Source organism: Calliphora vicina, chromosome 4 (genome assembly GCF_958450345.1).
Source record: "Calliphora vicina chromosome 4, idCalVici1.1, whole genome shotgun sequence".
Classification (NCBI taxonomy): Eukaryota; Metazoa; Arthropoda; class Insecta; order Diptera; family Calliphoridae; genus Calliphora; species Calliphora vicina.
Genome location: NC_088783.1, coordinates 116,899,437 through 116,922,557, shown reverse-complemented (window position 1 = coordinate 116,922,557; position 23,121 = coordinate 116,899,437). Strand labels below are relative to the sequence as shown.

The 23,121-nt window shown below is 24.5% G+C and overlaps 2 protein-coding genes across 3 annotated transcripts in view; one reads left to right on the top strand and one right to left on the bottom strand.

Moving 5' to 3' along the window:
• Positions 1 to 23,121, bottom strand: part of LOC135957502 (uncharacterized) — an 88,445-nt gene that overhangs the window by 49,560 nt on the left and 15,764 nt on the right. Inside the window, exon 1 of one of the 2 annotated variants that reach the window (XM_065508259.1) lies at positions 4,341 to 5,742. The exons of the other annotated variant lie outside the window; for it this stretch is intronic. Coding sequence (XP_065364331.1) covers positions 4,341 to 5,572 — 1,232 coding nt within the window. The 5' untranslated portion in view covers positions 5,573 to 5,742. Of the gene's footprint in view, positions 1 to 4,340; positions 5,743 to 23,121 lie in introns of those variants that run through there. 2 annotated transcript variants of the gene reach the window in all.
• Positions 1 to 23,121, top strand: part of vap (RAS p21 protein activator vap) — a 118,697-nt gene that overhangs the window by 89,091 nt on the left and 6,485 nt on the right. The gene's annotated exons all lie outside the window — the stretch shown is intronic.

The window sequence follows — 23,121 nt, the reverse complement described above, 5'->3', positions numbered from 1 at the left end:
GAGGGATTTTGGAGATTTTTTAGAAAATATTTGGGAATTTCAATTTTTAACTGGAAATGTGATCAAATTGCTTTAAAATGCTACCAAAACCATAAAAAACAAGCCGAGTTTTGGGATTTACAATTTTTTTTTATAAAAATTTACAATTTGCTTTACATTTGCTAAAAGCCTGTTAAGACTCTTCCTTAGTTAGTGGGATTTTGGAGAATTTTCAAAATTAGCTGTTATAAAATTGCTTTAAAATGCTACTAAAACCGTAAAAAAAAATCTTCCCCAGTTCGAGGGATTTTGGGGATTTTTTAGAAATTATTTGGGAATTTAGATTTTTGACTAGATTTATTATTAAATTTATTTAAAATGGTTTTAAAAGCCAGTTTAAAGCTTCCCCAGTGCGGGGGGATTTTGGGAATTTCTAAAAAAATTTTTGGGGATTTAAATTTTTTGCTAGAAAAATTAACATGTTGCTTTAAATTGCTACTAAAAAGCTGTTAGACACTTCCCCAGTTAGAGGGATTTTGGAGAATTTAAAAAAAGTGTATTTGGGAATTAGTATTTCGCGTTTGTTATATAAAATAATAAAATATTTTTCTAATTTTTGTGAGAAAATCCCTTGATTTTCAATGATTTCTATACAATTTATACATTTTTGTAAGTTTTTCCATTTAGGTGCTTTATTTTTAGTTAGTTGGCATCACTGCCTCTATATTTACTGCTTTTGGAGAGAGGGAGAGAGAGAAAAAGGGACAGCAATAGTTTTGTTTAGGTTTTATCATTAAAATAACGGTTGTTTTTTGAAGATAAACTTACTGATTTGTTGTTTCTCTTCATTTGGAGAGAGAGAAAAAGGGACAGCAATAGTTTTGTTTAGGTTTTATCATTAAAATAACGGTTGTTTTTGCTGTTTCTTTCAGTGTAGTCTAATTGCAGTTTTTACTGTTGATTTGTTAATTACAATATTTTGCATTTAATTTTTTGCTGTTTTTTTGTAACAACATCAACGTCAATCATTTTTCAATATGTCATTTTGCAAATGCGGAAGACCTTATTTTAAAAATATCAACAAAATTATCTCTTTTTGCAATTAAATTGATTGTGAATATTCAAATTGTCTGTGATTTGTTTATGTCTTTATTAAAAATGTTTATTTTTATTGTTATTATTAAATTAACAATTAATAAAAATGACATTTTTATTGTAAAATAAAAAAAAGAACAAGCCTTCTCTATCTATCTGTAATGAATTGACCCAGTTTCAATAAATAAATGCAATTTATTAAACAGATTGGAAAAATTGTATTTCAGAGCAGTAGTTTTAGCTAAAAAAAAACACACACACAAAGAAAATTAAAATGCAAGTGGAGCAAAATTGCCAATTAATGAACAAATCTTTTGTTTGTAAAAATAGAATTTAATTGTTTGGCTAGAAAAGGTTGCTTAGAGAAATAGAGATTATAAATGACAGCTGTCAAAAGTAATATTAAAGGGGGAAAGATTAAGAAAATTAAATTCTTAATTTGTAATTAAAAATTGCTTTATTTTAAAACACCAAATCCTCCACAACTTCTATAATCCTTTAATAATTCCCCCATTTTCCCTAACAATCTCAACATAACCTTCAAAAATAATCCCTAAACTCTTATTCAATAGTAATTTCAGTAGTTTCCCTTTAACAAAATTCTAAAGCCTCCAAATCCTAGCTGAACAAAGCAGTATTTAAATAAAAATCCTCTTGATGCCTGCCAACAAACTAAAGACAGCAAATATGTATATAAATGTAAATTTCAAACCACCTATAGAAAACTAAATATAAATACATCAGACTCCCTCCCACCTTCCTCTTAAACCTCTTATACAGGTGCTTAAAAAAAAGCAAATACTCGACCTTGAACTTTGTGTGTAATATTTGTTTTAGTTGGTGTTCAAAGGATTTAAGGCGTGTGCGTTCAGGCATGTTTGTTGGAGAGAGAGTAAACGTGGCACAAATGTTCAAATATCCATGAAATAATACGTAAGTACTTGGCACAATGGGGGGGTTTTTAAGGAAAAAAAAACAAAATCTCTTTAAAAAAGACTAGAATATTAGTTTAAGTTAATTTAAAGGCACCTTTCCGAACTTTGACAGTTGAAAGTCAATAAAATCGTTCTACCTAGAGCACTATTCGCAGTGTGATGGATAAAACAATGAGCCCGTAGGACGACAAAACGCACGATCTGCCGAAAACCTCACTGTCCGAGAGAGTGTGCTGGAGAATTCACTGAGAACAATGTTGGCCAGGCCATCGCCTTCAATGGTGAGCGCAATAGGTCTATGATTGGCCAGAACATGTGGCTTCCATAGGACGGCCACACAGCATGCAACCTTGGACATGCTGCTCAAGCGATTTGAGGGCATGGTCATCTCGTATGGAGGTGATGTGAACTGACCACCGATATAGTGCGATTTGACCCCGTTAGACTTTTACTTCTAAGGTTTTCTTAAGTCGCAGGTCCAGTCGAATAAGCCATAACCCCCATGGAAAATTGCACAGCTGCGGATGACATTATCGTGATGTTGTATCGGATTTTATAGTGAATCAGATTGAATTGGAATGGCGGAATGGAACGAAAAGTTCAGTGAACCTGAATCCGAACGTTTACAACTTAGTAGTCCCTTAAATCTACTACCTACGTCTCTGTCTCACTCCCAGTAGAGTTCCCCAGTAATGGATTGGATCCGATCAACTGTTCGAAGGCGGTGCAGTTTTCACTGATGGATCCCAGATGGACTCAGGTACAGTGGCCGGGGTTTATATGGTCGATATAGACTACTACGTCGGTGTCTCACCCCCAGTAGAGTTCCCCAGTAATGGATTGGATCCGATCAACTGTTCGAAGGGGTTGCAGTTTTCACTGATGGATCCAAGATGGACTCAGGTACAGTGGCCGGGGTTTATATGGTCGGTATAGACTATCTGACAAATGCAGCGTCTTCCAGACAGTGATCTTCCCGATCTGGAAAACCACAGAGTTGATAAAAGCACACATCGCAGAGGGGTCTGTAGTGACAATTTATGTAGACAGTCAGGCGGCACTTAAGGCTTTGAAACCTCATTTAATACAATCTAGCTTAGTGGAGGACTGCAGGAGAGCTCTTGAATTGGATTGTGCTGGATACTAGGGCACTGTAACATACAGGGAAATGAGGTAGCAAATGAACTGGCCAGATATGGCTCAGATCTGGATCATGGTATTAGGGACCGGGGAGTAAGAGCTCCAATCTGTGGAATAGCATGGCTATTTAAAGGACCTTTTTGTTTCTCCTTTTGATAATTCTTTTAGGAATGGCACATTTTTATCTGACTGTCTTTTTTAATTGAATAACAATGGACCTTACGGTCTCCAAACTAAACTATTAGTCCCTGATTTTTTCGATTTTACCTCATTTAATACAATCTAGCATAGTGGAGGACTGCAGGAGAGCTCTTGAATCGGATGTAACATACAGGGAAATGAGGTAGCAAATGAACTGGCCAGACATGGCTCAGATCTGGATCATGGTATTAGTGACCGGGGAGTAAGACCTCCTCTCAGTGGAATAGCATGGCTATTTAAAGGACCTTTTTGTTTCTGCTTTTCATAATTCTTTTAAGAATGGCATACTTTTTATCTGACTCTTGGAAGGAAATAACAATGGACCTTACGGTCTCCAAACTAAACTAGTAGTCCCTGATTTTTTCGATTTATTTATTTTTACCCACCATTGTTAATGCAATGGTGATGTTGAGAGATTATTGCTTTAGTATTTTACCACCTTTACACTCTGCAGTTCCGGAATCTACTAGATTTCCTTAAGAATTACAGTATAACCTGAATTTGACTGCAAAATATCTTGTAAATGGTTAGTTGTTGAAAAACAGTCCATGATTTGATTCGTATATTAAACTGGAATTGTGAAATAGAGTAAAAAGTTCAGTATGACCCCTTTCACATTAGGCAATTTAGTTGTGTAAGTCTCTTGTGTTTGTAGATGTCAGAGGTAAGGTCGGTTTAAGGAGAACAAGCAACTAGATTGCCTAATGTGAAAGGAGTCGAATCAGTAGCATTACCTGAGTCTAATCTGCTTAGAACGTAATAGTCACTAACTTTTTCCATTTATTCCTTAAAGATTTTATGATATTAGTCCTCATATTAGTCACAATTCCTTAACTAAAAGATACTTATACAAAATTAATCTAAAAAGTTCCTAAACATAATTATTTCCCTTAAATTTAAAACCTCAACAACCCATAGTGTCTCTATCTTAAACAAAAAACTACAAAATACGTGATGAATTGTAAAAAAACAAACACTATTCTAGCTTACCTTTGTTCGTTGATAACACTAGGTGGATTGCTACTGCTGGCGACCTGCACACATGAGTTTAAATCCTTTTCATCTTCTTCCTTAAGCACAGCCAATGAATCCATTGTATATAAAGGGCAGGGGGTAGAAGAATTTGTACAACTTAAGGCATTTGATGTAGAACATTCCAGTGAATGTTGCTGTGGCTGCTGCTGCTGTTCAAGTGTTTGAACATCATTTAAGGTTATAACGACATTACAAGGTCTATCCATTGTAGAGGATAAAGAACAACCATCCTCTTCATCCTCTTCAACCGCTATTAAATAGTTGGTTTCTTCAACATCTTTTAAATTGCCTATATCTTTGTTACAATCTTTGGTTTTAGATCTCTTAAGAGTATCCGACACAGCCGAGGAGTTGGAGGAGGAGGAAGATGATGAAGAGGAAGAGGTAAAACTTATATTATTTTGATATTTCTTGGAAGAGGAGAAACTACGGCGTATCGACTGCAAACTATGTCTTATAAAAGAGTCTCGCTTCAAACGCGGTGTTTCTATATCATCCAAAGTTTTGGATTTTATAACCGTATGATGTTGATTTTGTGTAACAATCAGGGATTGAGGCCTTTTAGGGTTGGTGCTGTTAACCTCATCTTCCAATATAACCGAGGGTTTCCTAAGTAATTCCTGCAACTCTTGTAGATTTTCTGTGGAATCATGTGTAGATTTCGATTTTTTCATTTTCTTTAGTTTGGGCGGTTTTTTGGGTTTCTCAGGTTTTTCCGTTTTCTCCATTTGTTTTTGCTGTTTATTAGTTTTATGTGTTTTGTTTTTGTTGCATTTAGTGGTGTTGTCTAACATTTGTGAGTGAAATTTATCAAATTCCTCCAATTTCTGTTTGACATTTAAGTTGTGTTGCGTTGTTGTTGTTGTTGGCCTTTTGTTGTTCGTTTTATCGACAAACGAATACGATTTGATAAGAAATAAATTCGATTTGTTTTTTTCCAAATTAAATTTCTTTTTTAAATCCATTAACTCGCCATCACTTTGATATTGTGGCTTTTGTTGTTGTTGTTGTGGCTGTTGTAACATGTGCTCATCGAAACTGCTTCGCTTTTTTGTGGCGGCTGATAGATCTTGTAAACATTCTTCATGTTGTTGTTGTTGTATAGTTGTTTCTGGTGTTGTTGTTTTTGCTAAAGTAGTAGTATTGGTCTCTTTTGAGTCTTTGTATGATTTCTTTTTGCGCGCCATTTTTTGTAGTTTTATTTACACAGTTATTAGGGTTTTTTATGATTACTTTAAAGGAAATATTTTTGTTTATGGTTTTAAATAATATCACTTTGTTTTGTTTAAGAAATTTTTGTTTTATTTTATTATTTTACAGCTTTTTAAGGGTTTAGTTTGAAACATTTAGAGCTTTTTTTTCACTAAAAATCTGCAAAATTTATTTTTATAAATTTTTTTTTAAATTTCTAAAGAAATTTTTGAAACTTTGTTTTTTTTAATTTAAAAAAAACATTTGTTCTTTTTTATTTTTTTTTTTATTGATTTATTTAATTTCGAAGGATTTTTTATTTAAATTTATAAAATTTAAGAAAAATTAATTCAAATTTATTTCACCTTTTAAAACTATTTAACAAATTCCAAAAAATTTTCTTTTTTATTGAAATTTTTTTTTAAATTTCGACGGATTTTTTTTTAAAATTTATAAAATTTAAGAAAAATTAATTCAAATTTATTTCACCTATTAAAACTATTTAACAAATTCCAAAAAATTTTCTTTTTTATTGAAATTTTTTTTTAAATTTCGACGGATTTTATTTTTAAATTTATAAAATTTAAGAAAAATTAATTAAAATTTATTTCACCTATTAAAACTATTTAACAAATTCAAAAAGTTTCCGAAAAATTTTCTTTTTTATTGAAATTTTTTTAAATTTCGACGGATTTTTTGTTTAATTTTATAAAATTTAAGAAAAATTAATTCAAATTTATTTCACCTATTAAAACTATTTAACAAATTCAAAAAATTTTCTTTTCTATTGATTTTTTTTTTTAAATTTCGACGGATTTTTTTTTCAAATTTATAAAATTTAAGAAAAATTAATTAAAATTTATTTCACCTATTAAAACTATTTAACAAATTCCAAAAAATTTTCCTTTTTATTGAATTTTTTTTTTTAAATTTCGAAGGATTTTATTTTTAAATTTATAAAATTTAAGAAAAATTAATTCAAATTTATTTCAACTATTAAAATATTTAACAAATTCAAAAAATTTTGGAAAAAAATTTATTTTTTATTGAAATTTTTTTTTAAATTTCGACGGATTTTTTTTTTAAATTTATAAAATTTAAGAAAAATTAATTCAAATTTATTTCACCTATTAAAACTATTTAACAAATTCAAAAAATTTCAGAAAAATTTTCTTTTTTATTGATTTTTTTTTAAATTTCGACGGATTTTTTGTTTAATTTTATAAAATTTAAGAAAAATTAATTCAAATTTATTTCTCCCATTAAAACTATTTAACAAATTCAAAAAATTTCCGAAAAATTTTTCATTTAAACCAAAAAATTAAGAAAAACTACACAATTTGAGAAACTAATTCAATTATTTATGCTCTAGTCCCAGCAATTTTATGATTTAAACCGAAAAAAACAGTAACTGGTCAATTATTGAAACAATTTTTTTTTTTTTGGAAAATAAAATTTTTTTGGTCGAGTATAATGACTCCACCAGTATCAATGAGTTGTTATGGTCTCCCCAAGGTTTTATCCAAAGAACTGGCAATGTTATACAAACGATACGCATAATTATCGTAGACCAAAAACGAAAATCAGCCTGCTTGTCCTTAAGAAATAATGACAATGAGACAGACAGACCTACTTTGCGACTGCTTTGTGAAAATAGTTCAAGTCCCTGCAAAGTTTTGACAAACCCAATAATGTATGGTAATTGTTATTAATTAAATCACAGTATTTTTCATTTATTCTCACTTGCTTAAGTGTAAAATCCTTTAATCCTTGTCCCACACATGTTTTTATTTGTTTAAATTATTGTTTTAATTATTCCCCATGAATCTATATGTAAAATAAAGTTTATTGCTTAAATTTCCCATCCCTGCTATTGATTTGTGTAGTAATCACACTTTCCCAAGCCTGCTATTGTTTTGATTTTGCATTTACCAAGCTTTTCTTTGGATTTGTGTGTGGGTGTGTTACACACTGTCTCTCTCTCTCTGTTTAATCCTGTCTCATTGTTTTGATTTTGTTATACACACAAGCACACACTCATGTTTAAGCCTTTTGTTTACATTTTCCAAGGCCATTGTTTTGTTGAGCCTTCTCTTGTTTGTTGTTGTGTTGTAGTGTGTTTTTAGGATATTTTAACGGTATTATGCTGCTTCTTACAAATTAATATCAATGTTGTCCATATTTAAATTAGTTTGAACTGGTTTTAATAGTGAATTTTTAATTAGTTTAAATTTTTCATTAGTCTAGCTAAATTTTAAATTATTTCGGTTGTGTTTTATTAATTTAATCATGTTTTTTTTATATATTTGTTTATTTTAGTTAATTTGCTTTTGCATTAAAGTTTGTTTAATGGTTATTGAAATCTTTACGTCCTTGTTTGTTAATTATTATTATTTTTTGCTATTTTTTTTATCAGTTTTTTTCTATATTTAATTATTTCTTTACAGTAATTAGGTTTTTTTTTAACATACTTGGTTTGTTAGTATAAAATTGTGTTTAACAATATAATGGATTTTTTTATTTAGTTTTTTGTTGTTATTTTAATAATGATTTTAAAGGTTGTCTGTTGTTGTTGTTTTTTTAATTTATTTTTATTTCCCCCAAAATGAGTATAGAATTAATGTTTTCTGTTGTTGTTGTTTAACTAAGTTTAAGTTTAGTTTTTGTTTTGGTTGCTTAAAGTGAGGTCATAAATTTTTAGTTTTAAAAGAAATTTCACAAAACAACTATTGGAGTTTAAACTTTGATTGTTAAAATTAAGAAACCAGAAAATAAAAAACAACTAGAAGTGAACTTTAAACGTTTAGAAAACAGGGGAGGGTAAGAATTATAATAAATAAAACTAGAAAATAATAGTTTTAAGTTGTAATGTAATAAAGAATAATGGCAATTTAAATTTCTTTGGTTTTTTGTGTAAAATTTATTAGAAAAAATTATAAAACAAGTTAAATTTTTTAATTCCCAAGAATTTTAAAGAAATCTCTTAATAGCAGAGTTTTAATTTTTATTTGAGATTTAAAATTCTTTTTATTTTTGGCGTAAAATTAAACAGTTTTTTGTTAATTATGCTTAAATCCTGAATTCCCAAATATTTTTAAAAAAATCCCAATTAGGAGATTTTTATTTTCAAATTGGGAATTTAATTTTCTTCAAGAAATTAATAATTTTGTAACAACAAATTATAAAACAAGCTTAATTTTGCAATTCCCAGTTATTTTTTAAAAATTCCCTATTAAGAGTTTTATTTTCAAATTGGGAATTTTAAATTTTTTGGATTTTTTATTAAACTTTATTTAAATAAATTAAGTTTAATCTTGAATTCCCATATATTTTTTAAAAATTCTTTATTAGGAGTTTTATTTTCAAATTGCGAATTTTAAATTTTTTGGATTTTTGTGTAAAATTAAACTTTATTTAAATAAATTAAGTTTAAAACTTGAATTCCCATTTATTTTTTAAAAATTCTTTATTAGGAGTTTTATTTTCAAATTGGGAATTTTAAATTTGTTAAATTTTTTGTGTAAACTCTATGTTATACAAATAAATGTACACTAAAACTTGAATTTCCAGCTGAATATAACAATTTCCATTTATTTTTGAAAAATTCCCTATTAAGAGTTTTATTTTTAAATTGGGAATTTTAAATTTTTTTTTGATTTTTGGCTAAAAACGAACATTATTTATCTAATTTGAATAAATGAACTTTAAAACTTGTTTGCCCTCAGAATTTAACAATTCCCATTTAGTTTTTAAAAATTCCCTATTAGGAGTTTTATTTTTCAAATTGGGAATTTTAATTTTTTTTGTTTAAAAACGAACTTTATTTAAATAAATTAAGTTTAAAACTTAAATTTAACAATTTCCATTTATTTTTGAAAAATTCCCTATTAAGAGTTTTATTTTCAAATTGGGAATTTTAATTTTTTTTTATTTTTGGCTAAAATCGTACATTATTCAAATAAATGTACATTAAAACTTGAATTTGCAGCAGAAATTATTAATTCCCATTTATTTTTTAAAAATTCCCTTTAGGAGTTTTATTTTTTAAATTGGGAATTTTAATTTTTTTTTCGATTTTTGTGTAAAAACGAACTTTATTTAAATAAATTAAGTTTAAAACTTGAATTCCCATTTATTTTTGAAAAATTCCCTAATAGGAGTTTTATTTTCAAATTGGGAATTTTAAATTTTTTTCTCGATTTTTTGTGTAAAAACGAACTTTATTTAAATAAATTATGTTTAAGACTTGAATGTCCAGCAGAATTTAACAATTTCCATTTATTTTTGAAAAATTCCCTATTAAGAGTTTTATTTTCAAATTGGGAATTTTAATTTTTTTTGGAATTTTTGGCTAAAAACGAACGTTATTGAGCTAATTAGAATAAAAGAACTTTAAAACTTGAATTTCCATTTGAATTTAACAATTCCCATTTATTTTTGAAAAATTCCCTATTAAGAGTTTTATTTTCAAATTGGGAATTTTAATTTTTTTTGAATTTTTGGCTAAAATTCAAATAAGTGAACTTTAAAACTTGAATTTGCAGCAGAAATTATTAATTCCCATTTATTTTTTAAAAATTCCCTTTAGGAGTTTTATTTTCAAATTGGGAATTCTACTTTTTTCGATTTTTTATTTAAATAAATTGTGATTAAAACTTGAATTCCCGTTTATTTTTGAAAAATTCCTTATTTGGAGTTTTATTTTTTAAATAGGGAATTTTAAATATTTTTGATTTTTTGTGTAAAATCGAATTTATTATTGAAATTCCACTTGAATTTAACAATTCCCATGTATTTAAAAAAAATCCTTTATAAGGGAGTTTTATTTTCAAATTGGGAATTTAATTTTTTTTTTGATTTTTGGTGTAAAATTGAACTTTATTTAAATAAATGAACTGTAATACTTGAATTTCCAATAGAATTTTGCAATGTTTGAAAAATTCCTTATTAGGAGTTTTATTTTTAAATTGGGAATTTTGTTTTCTTTTTAATTTTTTTTGGCAAAATCGAACTTTGTCAAACGAATTTGTATAAAAGAATTTTAAAACTTAAAATTCCAGATGCATTCAACAATTCCCTTTTACTTTTGAAAAATTCTTTATCAGGAGTTTTATTTTTTAAATTGGGAATTTTGAATTTTTTTGTTTAAAATCGAATTTAACAATCCCTTTTACTTTTGAAAAATTCTTTATCAGGAGTTTTATTTTTTAAATTGGGAATTTTAAATTTTTTTGGTTTAAAATTGAACTTTACTCTCATAAATGAACTTTAAAACTTAAATTTCCATTTGAATTTAATAATTCCCATTTATTTTTCAAAAATTCCCCATTAGGAGTTTTATTTTGAAATTGAAAATTTAATTTTTTGTTCAAAATTGAACTTTATTTAAATAAATGTAGATTAAAACTTGAATTTGCAGCAGAAATTATTAATTCACATTTATTTTTTAAAAAATCCCTATTAGGAGAATTTTTTTTATTTTTTACTAAATTCGAGCTTTATTCAAATAAATGAAATTTAAAACTTGAATTTCCTCTAGAATTTTAATAATTTCCACTTATTTTTGAAAAATTCCCTTTAAGAGTTTTATTTCCAAATTGGGAGTCTTTTATTTTTTTTTGATTTTTGTGTAAAAACGAACTTTATTTAAATAATTTAAGTTTCAACCTTGAATTTCCATTTATTTAGAAAAAATTCTTTATTAGGAGTTTTATTTTCTATTAGAAGAATTTTATTTTTTAATTGGGAATTTAAATTTTTTTTGATTTTTTGGCGAAAATCGAAAATTTTTAGGATTATTTGTTGGATTCAATTAAAAATTTTTCAAATTTAATTTAAATTAGAAAAAAAATTCTTAATTTTTTACTCTTTCAAGGAATTTAAAAAAAAAAAATTTGAGTTTAAATGTTTTTCTATTGAAATTTCTTATTTTCTTATTATTTTTTGCCTTAATTTGTTGGATTCAATTAAAAAAAATTTCAAATTTAATTTAAATTTGAAAAAAATTTCTTAATTTTTTACAATTTCAAGGAATTTTTTAAAAAAAAATTTGGTTTCAATTAAAAAATTTTTGAGTTTTAATGATTTTCTTTTGATTTTTTTTTTTTCTTAATATTTTTTGCCTTAATTTGTTGGATTCAATTAAAAAAAATTTCAAATTTAATTTAAATTTGAAAAAAATTTCTTAATTTTTTACTATTTCAAGGAATTTTTAAAAAAAACTTGAATTTGCAGCAGAAATTATTAATTCCCAATTATTTTTGAAAAATTCCCTATTAGAAGAATTTTATTTTTTACTAAAATCGAGCTTTATTTAAATAAATGAAATTTAAAACTTGAATTTCCTCTAGAATTTTAACAATTTCCACTTATTTTTGAAAAATTCCCTTTAAGAGTTTTATTTTCAAATTGGGAGTTTTTTATTTTTTTTTTGATTTTTGTATGAAATCGAACTTTATTTAAATAATTTAAGTTAAAAACTTAAATTCCCATTTATTTAGAGAAATTTTTTTCAAATTTAAATTAAATTTGAAAAAAATTTCTTAATTTTTTACTATTTCAAGGAATTTTTAAAAAAAAATTTTGAGTTTTAAGATTTTCTTTTGATTTTTTTTATTTTCTTAATATTTTTTACCTTAATTTGTTGGATTCAATTAAAAATTTTTCAAATTTAATTTAAATTTGAAAAAAAAATTCTTAATTTTTTACTATTTCAAGGAATTTAAAAAAAAAAAATGGGTTTCAATTAAAAAATGTTTGAGTTTTAATGATTTTCTTTTGAATTTTTTTATTTTCTTAATATTTTTTGCCTTAATTTCGAAATTTTTTTTAAATTTCTTTTAATTTTATTTCGATTTTTTTATTAATCTTTTAATTATGTTTCAAATTTAGCAGATTTTCTTTAAATTTCAGTTGTTTGTTTATTATTTGTTTAATATTGTTTTTATTATGTTAAGAATTTTTGAAATTTTTGTTAATTTGTTTGAAATTCTTTTAATTATTTTGGGAATTTTTCCTTAAATTTTATAAATTTGTTTAGATTTTCAATATTCTTTATTAATTTTTATTTTATTTATTTGTTTATTTTTTTTGGTTTTATCACTTTATTATTTATTTATATTATTTATGGCTGGAAATTTTTATTATGAATTTTTTTTTTACCTTTTAAATTTAATTTGATTATGACATTTTTTTTTTTTAAATATTTGTTTCATTTCACATGATTTTTGTATTTATCTTAAATTGCTTAAAAAACATCTTTGGCTTTAAAACACATTTTGCATAATTTAACACTTAATTAACATACTTTTAACGAAATAAATGTACAAGCGAGCACGTTTTAAATACAAAAATTAAATTAAATTTTTTTTGCTTAATTTTCAGCTTTTTATATTATAAATTTTTTCTATATATGTACTCTAAGGAAAATCTTAATAATTTCTTTAAGAAAACACAAGAATTTTCTTTTTGAAATCTCACACACAAGATTAAAAGCCAGAAAAATACTAAGAAAAAAAAACTTCACCACCGCCCATTTAAAATGGTACTATTTTTCTTGGCGTGTTGTTTTTCTGCTTGATTTTTTGTGTATCCACACGTCCGTTACTCTCGCATGTTTATTTTGCACTGAATTTTTTATATTAAAAACAACAAAAAAACTGTTAAAAACAAAAATTTGTTGTTGTTTGAGAGTGTGAGTAAGTAACTGTGAGTGTGTATGCTCCATGGTAATGGCCCCAAGAGTAATTGAGTAAAATAAACGTACATATGTATGTATGTACGAATGAATGTAATCAAGTAAGTGTAGTGTTGTTGTTGTTATTGTGTTGCCGGTTGGGTCGTTCTCTCCCACTTGCTAGCTAGCTACCCCTTGATAACGGAAAAATATATGTATGAATGTAGTAATAAATATAATAATAATAATAAATATTTCGTTGTTGTTATTTTTTCAGTTTAAAGCTGTTTAAAGTATTTTACAAAAACAACACCAGCTACTACTAAATACTACCAATACTAACATTAAACAACCGTCACAAAAAAAGTGTCAACGACATATTTGTATGGCACGATGTATAAAAAAAATTTTGACAGCCCCTTTTGCCCCAAAATAAACCGAACACACAAATCACGAAATATTTATTATTTGTTGTTTAAAAAAAGACAAAATAAAATAAACAAACAAAAAAAAAAAGACTTAAAATTAATATTTTTAAATAATTGTCATTATGTAATCAATAAAAACACCGAGAAATAATGGAAAAGAAATTTAAAAAAAAGAAACTTTAACCTTGACCTTCTTCAACAACCAAGGAAAGTGAATTTTTTACTAAAACACAGAAATAAATAAATTTTATCTTAAAAAAAAACATAAAACTTAAATTCCCAAATATTTTTCAAAAATCCCCCATTTAGGAGATTTTTATTTTGCTTTAAGGAATTTAATTTTCTTTAACAAAAATAACTTATTTAAAAAACAAATTACAAAACAAGCAAAATCCCATCATTCCCAACAATTTTAGAAAATCCCCAAAGCCGGGGATGTTTATTTTTAATTTGGGAATTTAATTTTTTTATCACATCTAACTGAAATTAAACAGATTTTTGTGAAAACCCTTAAAAACTTGAATTCCCAAATATTTTTCAAAAATCCCCCATTAGGAGATTTTTATTTAGCTTTAAGGAATTTAATTTTTTGCAAGAAAAATACCATATTAACTAAATAAATTATAAAACAAACAAAAAACCAATAATTCCCTATAATTTTTAAAATTCCCTTGGCAAAATAATTTGAATTCCTATTAAAAACTCAAAGAAAAAACAACCGGGGAAATATTTTTTTTTATTAAAATTTAACTTTTTTCTACTGAAACAAAGAAATAAATAAATGTTCTGTAAAAAACAGAGAAAAAATTTAAATTCCCAATTATTTTCCAAAAATCCCCCATAAGGAGATTTTTAATTTCCATTTGGGAATTAAATTTTTTTATCATTTCTAACTGAAATTATACTGTTTTCTATTAAACTACATTAAAATATGAATTCCCAAATATTTATCAAAAATCCCCCATAAGGAGATTTTTATTTTCCATTTGGGAATTTAATTTTCTTTAAGAAAAGGTTTAATTTTAAAAATATATTACAAAACATACATAAAACCAGCAATCCCTATAATTTTTAAAGCAAAATAATTGAAAAATAAAAACTGGGGAAATATTTTTTTTTTATTAAAATTTTACTTTTTTTTACTAAAACAAATATATAAATAATTTTTGTACAAAAAACAGCCTACAAATTTATATTCCTAAATATTTTTCAAAAATCCCCCATTAGGAGATTTTTAATTTCCATGTGGGAATTCAAATTTCTTATGTTTTATCGTTCAAAATTAACTGTTATTTGTTAAATTACATTGAAACTTTAATTCCCATATATTTTTCAAAAATCCCCCGTAAGGAGATTTTTAATTTCCATTTGGGAATTAAATTTTTTTAAGTTTTCTAACTAAAATAAAACTAGTTTTTAATAAACTGCATAAAAATTTGAATTCCCATATATTTTTCATAAAATCCCCCATAAGGAGATTTTAAATTTTCATTTGGGAATTAATTTTCTTATGTTTTATAGTTCAAAATTAACTGTTATTTGTTAAATTACATTGAAACTTGAATTCCTAAATATTTTTTCAAAAATCCCCCATTAGGAGATTTTTAATTTTCGTTTGGGAATTCAATTTTTTTTAAAATCTTGAATTCCCAAATATTTTTCATAAAATCCCCAATTAGGAGATTTTTATTTTCCATTTGGGAATTTCAGTTTCTTTGGTTTTATAACTATAATCGACTTGTTTTCCATTTTTTTTTAAATATTTTCGTTAATTTTTAAATCAATTTAAAAATTTCTTTTCCTTACATTTAAATATTTTCTTATATTTATATCACAATATTTTTTTTGTTGCATTTTTTGTTTTCTAAAAAAACCATACAAATAATCATGCTAATGAGCACAGATTTAGAACAAACAAGCACATTTTTTTCACTTTCATTTCACTAAAAAAAATTTAAAAAAAAACAAAAATTTTTTTTGAGCTAAAAATAATAACAACAACGAAAATATTTGTTATTTATTTTTAAAAATACACATATTTTTTTATGAAAACACAAATGATTATACAAACGAAACGTTTGTCGCCTTCATTTCAACTAAAGCGTGAATGTAAATGAAGGGAAAATGGCTATGATTTAACAACAAACAATTAATTAACTTTAGTAAAATCACAATTTCTTTCTTTCTTGAGGTTAGTATTGTCTAACTGTGTTTTTATTTGTTTAAATTATTGTTTTAATTGTTCCCCATGAATCTATGTTGAAAATTAAGTTTACTGTATAATTTTCCCATCCTTGTTAGGGATTTGTGTAGTGATCACACTTTCCCAAGCCTGCTATTGTTTTGATTTTTCATTTACCAAGCTTTTCTTTGGATTTGTGTGGGGGTGTGTTACACACTCTCTTTCTGTGTCTCTCTAATCCTGTCTCATTGTTTTGATTTTATTATGCACACTTGCATACACATTCATGTAGGTGTGTTTTGTTTACATTTTCCAAGGCCATTGATTTTTGAGCCTTCTCTTGTTTGTTGTTGTGTTGTAGTGTGTTTTTAGGATATTTTAACGGTATTATGCTGCTTCTTACAGCTAAATATCAATGTTGTGCATATTTAAATTAGTTTGAACTGGTTTTAATAGTGAATTAGGTTTAAGATTTAAATTGTTTCCTAATTATTGGGGTTTTCTTTAAACTATTAACATTATTGTAGAAATATTTTAGTTTTCATTTCTTAATTTTTCCATTTAATTTCTTTTGTTGCCAATGGCAAAATCACCCCATATCAAAAAGAGTTTTATGAGTTTTAAATATCAGTTATTTCGATATACAATTTAGGGTAAAGCTATTAACATTGTTAATAATTTATCTAATTATTTTATCAATTGATAAGAAAATTCAAAAAACTTTAGAACGGGAGAGTGGTTTTGGTAAGAAAACACATTTATTTAAAAATTTTCTTTAGAAAAACTTAAAATTTATTGAGTTTTTATAAAAAAAAATCTGACTTTATTTTCATTTCAACAAAAGTTCATTAAAAATTTTCGGTATTCCCATTTTTTTCCTTTGAAATTTTCAGTTTTTCTTTATTTATATTTTTTGGCAAGCAATTTACCTTTCACTTTCTTAAGAAATTTAAAATTCTTTGTATTAAGAACAGCAAAATTTCCTAGTAGACAAAATAATGTTCTACTTAATCCACTACAGAGACAACAAATATATCTACACAAAAGTAGGAAAATTTTATAAAAAAAAAAATTCCATTAATAATGACAAAGAAACAATGTGCGATTTTCCCCCTATAGGGGAATTAGTGAATTTATATTAATTTGTTCATAATTTACCTTTTTACAAGTTTTTTTATCCAAAACTAATATTTCCTCAAAGAAAATTAAATTCCCAAAAACAAAATAAAAATCTCCTTTTGGGGATTTTCTAAAAAATTTTGGGAATTCCAAAAAAAATTGTTTTTATGTTAAAAAAAATAATTTAAGCTTTCCCCCAAAGAAAAATATGGATTCCCATGATTTAAAATAAAATCTCCTTTTGGGGATTTAGGAAATAAGTTTAGGAATTTAAATTTTTAAATGAAAATTGCAATATTATACTCCATTAGCAGTAATAGTATGATCAAATTTTGTTTTTCTTTAAAAAAAAATTTTCCCGTTTTTGGAGATTTTGGAAAAAAATTTAGGAATTCAAATTTTAAGATGAAAATTTCATTGTTGCATTTTATAAGTTAAAAAAATATAATAAAATTAAATATTTCTTAAAAATAAAATGTGTCCCCGGTAGGGATTTCTTATTTTTATTTTGGGAATTCATTAAAAAATCATAAATTATAGAAATTTTTATGAAATTATTTGTCCCGTGTTAAAAACATACAATTTAATTCAAAAAATATTTCCCCAGTTGCTTTTATTTAATAAGGGGAACTTTTCTGTTTGTCAAAAATCAATTTTCTTGTATTTCTTATAGATTTTTTAAGCATTTTCTATGTATTCTGACAAAAAAATTAAATTCCCAATTTCAAAAAAAAATCCCTTTTGGGGGGATTTTTTGAAAATTTTTAGGAATTTATATTTTTTCATTAAAAAAATTATTTATGCATTTTTTTTAGACATTTTCCTTATTTTCTGGCCAAAAAATTAAATTCCCAATTTCAAAATAAAAATTCCTTTAAAGGGGATTTTTTGAAAATTTTTGGGAATTTTTTTTTTTTTTAGTTTTTATACAATTTTAAAGGTTTTATTTCTTAATAGGGAACAAAAAAGATTTATTCTAGTGAAAAAATATTTCCCCGTTACCAAAATAAAAATCTTTTTCAAGGGAATTTTTAAATTTTTTTTTAGGAATTATAAAAATTTAAATTTCTCTTCATTAAAATTATGAAAACAGAAATCTTTCCAAAAAAAAATTTCCCCAGTTTTGATTTTTTTTTTTTTAAAAAAAGAGGTAATTTTCGATTTTAATTGAAAAAATAGCTTTTTATTTAGTTTTTTTAGTTTAATTGTAAACAATTTTTAATATTTTGAAAAAAAAACTGAATTCCCAATTTCCACAAAAAAAATCCCTTTTGGGGGGATTTTTGGAAAATTTTTAGGAATTAAATTTTTTTTAATTTTTATACAATATAAAAGTAATTTTTTCCTAATACAGGCCAAAAAAGACCTATTCTAGTGAAAAAATATTTCCCCGCTATCAAAATAAAAATCTGTTTCAAGGGGATTTTTAAAATTAATTTTAGGAATTTGAGTTTTTGGTTTTTATATTATAAAATATAAAATTTTTCTTTATTGAAATTATAAAAAAAAGTAAAAAATAAAAAAAAAAAATTTCCCCAGTTGGGATTTTTTTAAAAAAAAGTGGGAATTTTAACTTTTAATGGAAAATATAGCTTTAATTTTAGGAATTTGAGTTTATTATAAAAAATAAAATGTTTCTTTATTGAAATTATTAAAAAAAAAAGTAAAAAATCAAAAAAAAAAAAAATTCCCCAGTTGGGATTTTTTTTTAAAAAAAGTGGGAATTTTAACTTTTAATGGAAAATATAGCTTTAATTTTAGGAATTTGAGTTTTTGGATTTTATATTATAAAAAATATAATGTTTCTTTATTGAAATTATAAAAAAAAGTAAAAAATCAAAAAAAAAATTTCCCCAGTTGGGATTTTTTTTTTAAAAAAGTGGGAATTTTAACTTTAATGGAAAATATAGCTTTTTATTTAGTTGTTTTAGTTTAATTTTTAACAAAATTTAATATTTTGAAAAAAAAACTGAATTCCCATTTTTTAAAAAAAAATCCCTTTTGAGGGGATTTTTGAAAAAATTTTAGGAATTCAATTTTTTTTATTTATTCCCTTTTTTGCATGAAATGGTGTATTTTTCCTCGTGAAAGTTTTTTTTATTAGCAGCCCTAGACATGTTAGATCCCCAAAATCAAGATTAATTTTTCAAACCAAATGACTCAAATTGGGGGCTTTCTTTATCAAAATTATAGATAAGATATTTTTAAAACAAAAATTTAAACACCTGTGTCAATGGCGAAGCAGCGTGACCAAAGAAAGATTTAGTAAACAACCAGTGTTTGGACAATATTTTGTTTAAAGTCAAACATGTCTATTCTAATATCTTTGAAATTAATTAGCCATTTCTTAATGAAACACCTGCAGGCCATATTTATTAAAAAAAAACAAATAACGCCAACCATAATTACTTTACAAATTTGCCAAAAAATTAATAGCTTCTTTACATATTCCCCAGATAATCTTCCTGTTGTTTATTTTTATAATAAAAAATATATATATTTAAATTATTATCAGTTTTTTTGACACATTATATACTTCTTACTATAAGCTTTATCAGCTAAATTGTGTTCCTCATTTCAGATTTAAAAAATCAACAATTTTTTTTTCTCAATAAAATGACGTAAACAACCTTTCAAATATATAAAGAAAACAAAACCAAAAATGATTTGTTAAATGCTGATAGATGTTCAACATTCTACGCATTCATTAATAAGAAAAATCGTAGAAATTTAAGAGAATCCCTCAAACCCCTCTCAGAAATAACAAAAAGTTGAAATTAGTTCTCTTCTTAAAATTTAGTTTTTTTTGTTTAAATTATAAATCTTTTAAGAGTATAGGCTTTAAATCCTTAAAATATCGAAAAAAAATTAAATTCCCAAATTGAATAGAAAAATTTCCCCAGTTGGGGATTTTTCAAAATTTATTTGGGAATTAAAAATTTTGTATTTTTGTTTAAATTATAGTTATTTTAAGAGTTTAGGCTTTAAATCCTTAAAATATCGAAAAAAAATTAAATTCCCAAATTGTGGGTAAAAATTTCCCCAGTTGGGGATTTTTAAAAATTTATTTGGGAATTCAATTTTTTTTATTTTTCAGCTGACAAAAGTTTTCTTTAATTATTGGTAGAAAAATATATGAAATTTTATGAAAAAATTTGTGTCCCCGGTAAGGGATTTTCAAAATTTTTTTGGGAATTCTATTTTTTAGCTAAAATAAATAAATAATGTATTGTTTTTCCTTGCTAAAACCATTTATCATAATAAAATCTTGTTTTTCTTAAGAAAATTAAATTCCCAAATTGAAGGTAAAAATTTCCCCAGTTTGGAATTTTTCAAAATTTATTTGGGAATTAATTTTTTTTTAATTTTATGTTAAGAACATTTAAAATTAACAAATTTCCTTATGAAATTTAAATTCCCAAATTGAAGGTAAAAATTTCCCCAGTTGGGGATTTTTCAAAATTTATTTGGGAATTCAAATTTTTTTATTTTTCAGCTGACAAAAGTTTTCTTTAATTATTGTTAGAAAAATATATGAAATTATATGAAAAAATTTGTGTCCCCGGTAAGGGATTTTCAAAATTTTTTTTGGGAATTCAATTTTTTAGCTAAAATAAATAAATAATGTATTCTTTTCCTTGCTAAAACCATTTATCATAATAAAATCCTGTTTATTATTAAGAAAAATTAAATTCCCAAATTGAATAGAAAAATTTCCCCAGTTGGGGATTTTCAAAATTTATTTGGGAATTAAAATTTTTGTATTTTTCAGCAAACAAAAGTTTTCTTTAATTATTGGTAGAAAAATATATGAAATTATATGAAAAAATTTGTGTCCCCGGTAAGGGATTTTCAAAAATTTTTTTGGGAATTCAATTTTTTAGCTAAAATAAGTAAATAATGTATTGTTTTTCCTTGCTAAAACCATTTATCATAATAAAATTCTGTTTATTATAAAGAAAATTAAATTCCCTAATTGAAGGTAAAAATTTCCCCAGTTGGGGATTTTCAAAATTTATTTGGGAATTAATTTTTTTTTTAATTTTATGTTAAGAACATTTAAAATTAACAAATTTCCTTATGAAATTTAAATTCCCAAATTGAAGGTAAAAATTTCCCCAGTTGGGATTTTTCAAAATTTATTTGGGAATTAAAATTTTTGTATTTTTCAGCACAGAAAAGTTTTCTTTAATTATTGGTAGAAAAATATATGAAATTATATGAAAAAATGTGTGTCCCCGGTAAGGGATTTTCAAAATTTTTTTTGGGAATTAAATTTTTTAGCTAAAATAAGTAATAAATGTATTGCTTTTCCTTGCTAAAACCATTTATCATAATAAAATCCTGTTTATTATTAAGAAAAATTAAATTCCCAAATTGAAGGTAAAAATTTCCCCAGTTGGGGATTTTCAAAATTTATTTGGGAATTCATTTTTTTTTAATTTTATGTTAAGAACATTTAAAATTAACAAATTTCCTTTTAAATTTTAAATTCCCAAATTGAAGGTAAAAATTTCCCCAGTTGGGGATTTTTCAAAATTTAATTGGGAATTAAAATTTTTTTATTTTTCAGCTGACAAAAGTTTTCTTTAATTATTGGCACAAAAATATATAAAATTTTATGAATAAAATTTGTGTCCCCGGTAAGGAATTTTCAAAATTTTTTTGGGAATTCAATTTTTTAGCTAAAATAAGTAATAAATGTATTGCTTTTCCTTGCTAAAACCATTTATCACAATAAAATTCTGTTTATTATAAAGAAAATTAAATTCCCAAATTGAAGGTAAAAATTTCCCCAGTTTGGGATTTTCAAAATTTATTTGGGAATTCATTTTTTTTAATTTTATGTTAAGAACATTTAAAATTAACAAATTTCCTTATGAAATTTAAATTCCCAAATTGTGGGTAAAAATTTCCCCAGTTGGGGATTTTTCAAAATATATTTGGGAATTAAAATTTTTTTATTTTTCAGCGGACAAATGATTTCTTAAATTATTAGCACAAAAATATATGAAATTATATGAAAAAAATGTGTGTCCCCGGAAAGGGATTTTCAAAATTTTTTTGGGAATTCAATTTTTTTTAATTTTATGTTAAGAACATTTAAAATTAACAAATTTCCTTATGAAATTTAAATTCCCAAATTGAAGGTAAAAATTTCCCCAGTTGGGGATTTTTCAAAATTTATTTGGGAATTAAAATTTTTTTATTTTTCAGCTGACAAAAGTTTTCTTTAATTATTGGTAGAAAAATATATGAAATTATATGAAAAAAATTTGTGTCCCCGTTAAGGGATTTTCAAAATTTTTTTGGGAATTAATTTTTTTTTAATTTAAGCCATAAAAATGAGTTGTTTCTTCATTTTAATAAAGGAATCAGTGTATTTTTTTATTATGCTCGTCATTATTTTTCATATGATTTTTTATTTATTTAATTTATTTGTATTTTTTTGTTGCATTTTCAATAGTCTTTATTATCTAGCAAAAGAAAAAAAAACATTTGAAACAATTACCTTGATTTCTCATCTATGACGTGATTTTGCACAAAATTGTTTATTTGTATGCATGTATTTCTTTTTTAAACAGTCAGTTAAGGTAATTTCTTGCCAAAGATAATAAATATTAAGAGAGGAAGTTTTAAGGGGCAAGAGATTTTCTCTTTATTTTGTAGTAAACAGTTTACAAAGAAAGTGTTATCAATGTTTTTTGTTTGGCTAATTAATTTTGCTTGTTTTGCTTCTTTTTTTTTATATTTAATTAAAGATTTTATTTAATAAAATAAAAAGGTCGTATATTAAACTTAAAAGATAAGAGTTGTGAGATTTATTTAATTTAAAAATAAATCTAATGCCTTTCAACGGGTTATTTTTAAACAAATCACATGATTTTTTTTAGCAAAAAAACATGAAAAATTTTAAAAATATTTAAACAAAAACTAAAATTAGAAAAAAAAAAATAGGGGAAAAATTAATGTCCCCAGTTTTTTTTTGGGAATTTTTTTTTTAGCTAAAATAAGTAATAAATTTATGAATTTTCCTTGTTAAATTTATTTATCTTAATGAAAACAAGCTTTTTCCCCAGAAAATTAAATTCCCAATTTCGTTTTAAAAAATCTCCTTTTTGGGGATTTCTGAAAATTATT